This window comes from Loa loa, assembly GCF_000183805.2.
Source record: "Loa loa unplaced genomic scaffold supercont3.282, whole genome shotgun sequence".
Classification (NCBI taxonomy): Eukaryota; Metazoa; Nematoda; class Chromadorea; order Rhabditida; family Onchocercidae; genus Loa; species Loa loa.
Window position 1 is genome coordinate 8,694 of NW_018108462.1, and position 3,764 is coordinate 12,457.

Consider the following 3,764-nt stretch of genomic DNA (forward strand, 5'->3'; position numbering starts at 1 on the left):
AATGCCAATGCAGAAAAAGAATAAACCTGATCTCAGTTACTGACAAATTCAATAGGAATTATTGGAAATGCTTTAAAATAGGATAATTTAACAATTTATGGAAAGAATAAATCTTTCAAAAAAGTAGCAAATATCGACAAAAAAAAATGGCCAAGAAACTGCGAAATTAAAGACAATCTTTGGAATGCATTCTCATTTATGCTGACAAGTTCAACAGTTCAACAGGGAAACTTTGAAAACTTCAAATTATCTTAATCATGACGGGCACAAACCTCATTATTCAAAAACATTCAGACAATTCTTATGACAGCCAATTTAAAGGCAGTTTTACTATGCACAAATTACCTCAGCTAGATGAAATGCAATGACGGGGAAATCATTCTTAACTTTCCGCAGAAGCGGCAAAAACTTCCGTGCGTCATATTTTGGATCTCCACTTATATCAATACCAATAATGACTCCACTTGTTGCCTTATCATCATTATATTTTCCTGAAAAAATAAACCACTCTTGCTATGAATGAGAGGAATACATTTTCTGGAAAGTGCAAAACGCTGATGAACTTTGAACACAATGAATCGCCCAAAATTTGACAAGAATTCTCTTTTGCGATGAAATAATGAAAATTTCGGCTCAGGATAATCCTAAAAAAAGTTAATCACACATCAGTTTTAATTTGCGTTGTACAATTCGAGTGATGCCTGCATTTTATTCGTACATTTAACATATGACACAGATACTTATACCTTCACAGGATCAGGTCATTTATTTGAGGGTGCAATAACTAATAACTTAACATTACTATCGATTTCAGAGAATCACATACCATAACGCAAAGCCAGATTTAGCGTTTCTTCGGCTTCTTCAACCGTTTGTCGTCGATCAATGCTAAGCAATAAACGGACGCAAATGTTCGGGAAAAGCTGTCTGGACTTGACTACACCTGTTATGACGCTTTTACATATTCTTCCTTCGACATGTATGTCGTTTGTCGGGGTGTAGATCTCAACTCCAAATACACTACATTATCTTCACTGAATTCTCCAATTACCTCGCTAGTCACCTTAAAGTTGACCTCCAATGGAAAAATATTTAAATTTCGGAAATACCAAGCTAAGCTTCATACATTACAATTTGTTATGCAGTGATATATATTAAAACATTACAAAGTGTTTAACTACATAATATTCGGCAGTCGAAGTAATAACGACTACGAAAAAAAACTCAAGATCAGCTGCAAACGTTACAGTTAAACTTATTAAGCGAGAAAAGAAGTGCATATTAGCTTTGGTTTTGAGCATGAGCACAGAAGCTCTGAGTTTTACCATTTCTTAAAATAATAACATTCATGAGTTACTTTATTTTTAAGCAATGTTAAACACTGCCTGAATCCTAAAAACAAAAGAATGGAAGGCAAGTAATGGAAGCAAGAATACCTCTGTAACATCTTCAGGTCGGACAACTAGTTGCTGTATGAGTGGAAATAGTTTGAATGCTCTGCAAGATATTATAATATAAAATAATTTATCAAAATGTTTTGATTCCTTAAAAAAGGAATTACGGGATCTGTTTGAGAAATATTATCATGTTTTTTTTTCTTTTTTTAGGAAGTCTACATATAGTAAGTTCCTTATCAGCAGCAATCAAATAATAAGCGAATAAGCTTATTGTTCCTATTATTTTAAGTGAATAAGCTTGTGGTGTTGAGTATCATTTCTAAAATAGTAATTCGATAGCAGATAATCTGTATGTCAACGGATCATGGAAATGCAAAATGAACTAAAGCACTGATTATTAAAAAACAAAGATCTGCTTACTCCTCCAAATTCCTTGGCTTTCGATTGTATTCACTGAGTTTATTTAGACCATCGGAAGCTATATCGGTCCCATATTCATTTCGACGTCTTAAATCCAGCATATGTAGCATTTTAAGGCTAATACAACCACTCAAATGCGCATGAAATTCCTGGAAATATTGTCTCATAAAGAATCAGATGATTAATTTATTCTAGTATGAGCAAATAAAAAACAATAGGAGTTTTAACAAAATAGATGTCGATAGTTAACTAACACATTTGGGCATTTTGCGGCAAAAAATTTGCATCAGAAGCATGTCGTTTGTGGTCTGTATGTTCCAACTATCTAATGTAGATGTTCTGAAATGCAAATAAATATAAGAATAATTCATGCAATAAAAAACATTTTGATGTTTAGCGTTCACTTTGCTAATATGTTTTATGCATGCGCATTTTTCATTATAAGAATAGCATTCACCGGTACAGGTCATCATATCACCTTCATATATACGGTTCGTGTTCATTTATAATTTCTACAACCAAGAATGGTACATAAACTGCAATCAACACCTATGAAATATTTATAAATATATTGACATGGACATATGTATGCAGCTCTTCTTGCAGAGTACCTGTGTAGAGTTAATCTTAACAAGTACATTGTGTCGTGATATTAATTTTAATTCCCAGTGACCATATAAAACTATAAGATTTGGCAAACAAAGAAATCGTAGATTATTTAGGAAGCGATTAAAATCTTAAGACATGATTTCTGGATATAAAGAATTCAAAATTATCGACTGATGCCTTACCCGGATATTTCCTGATTCGCATGATCCATAACTTGAGCCATCCTCAGTAAAACCAATCAAATCCTTGGTACATATTTTTATACACAAATTCTTGCGATAACTGAAATAAATTCAATTTCTTCCAATTCCAACTTACTTATTACGGATATATTAAAGTCATTCACCTGACGTATGTTCCAACGTTGTACGTCAAATTCAATCAGCAAGCAAGCAAATCGATAAGGATTAATTAAAATTGAAAACAGCATGGAACACCTGTGTTAATCGTAACCGACATGAAAAGCTAATTAAAGAGATAAAAAACTGACCATCACTAATTACTAACAAATGCTAACAAGTTAATTAGTAATAAATGAAATACACCGTTTTATATGTTTCCTCATACAACTTACATGGGGAAAATAAAATGTTTCTAGAGGAGGATAAAAAGATTGCTAAGATCTGAGAGTGATTATACATAAAGAGATTGAGAGTAAATGAAATAGCTATGATTTAGAGGATATTACAAATCTATATTGGAAGAATTTGAGAGACAACATATCGTTAAAGATTTCTCAGATAGCATTAGTCAAACATTACAAAATTTTAGCCGAGAATAAAGTGGGAGGGGTTTCGAGTGATAGTACTGGACTGGGAGAGAGGGAAGGGATTGATAAAAATAATAAACTATAATGTTGTGTGAGGAAATGCTAATGATAATTACAGTAATTTCAAAAACAAGCGATTACCCTGTTATCATTCAAAATTTCAATTAATTAAAATTTCATTCAAACTAATTAAGAAAAGAAATGATAAGTTTAATTTGTTCACTTTTAAGTTCCATGAAATCTTCAATTAATAATTGGCAGGTAAACTGGCTGAAATATGCCACCTGTATCAATGATTAAGGTTTCTTCTAAATTTTTTTTCTCACAATATTTTGTAACATTGCGTGATTGATATTTGACTTAACTTTTGAAAATTTTCAACAAAATAGAAATTTCCTTTTCGAAATTTGAATTTTACTTTAACCTTTTTCAAATTTCAAACTTGAATTCTTAAACTTTCAATTCTTCAAGGGATAATTTAAAGATTCCTCAAGAAGAATTTTAAGTTTGATAGATTTTTTTTGAAATATTAATCAACATATCATATCAGATATGTGGTCATACTTATT

The 3,764-nt window shown here is 31.5% G+C and overlaps 1 protein-coding gene across 1 annotated transcript; it reads right to left on the reverse strand.

Annotated features, from left to right (window-relative positions):
* Positions 1 to 330: 330 nt before the first annotated feature.
* LOAG_13491 (hypothetical protein) lies at positions 331 to 2,649 on the reverse strand (the record flags this gene model as incomplete). Its single annotated transcript, XM_003148997.2, has 6 exons — positions 331 to 491; positions 827 to 1,004; positions 1,437 to 1,497; positions 1,818 to 1,966; positions 2,072 to 2,156; positions 2,609 to 2,649. 6 exons carry the CDS (start codon positions 2,647 to 2,649, stop codon positions 331 to 333), a joined length of 675 nt encoding a protein of 224 aa, XP_003149045.2.
* Between the last annotated feature and the right edge of the window lie 1,115 nt (positions 2,650 to 3,764).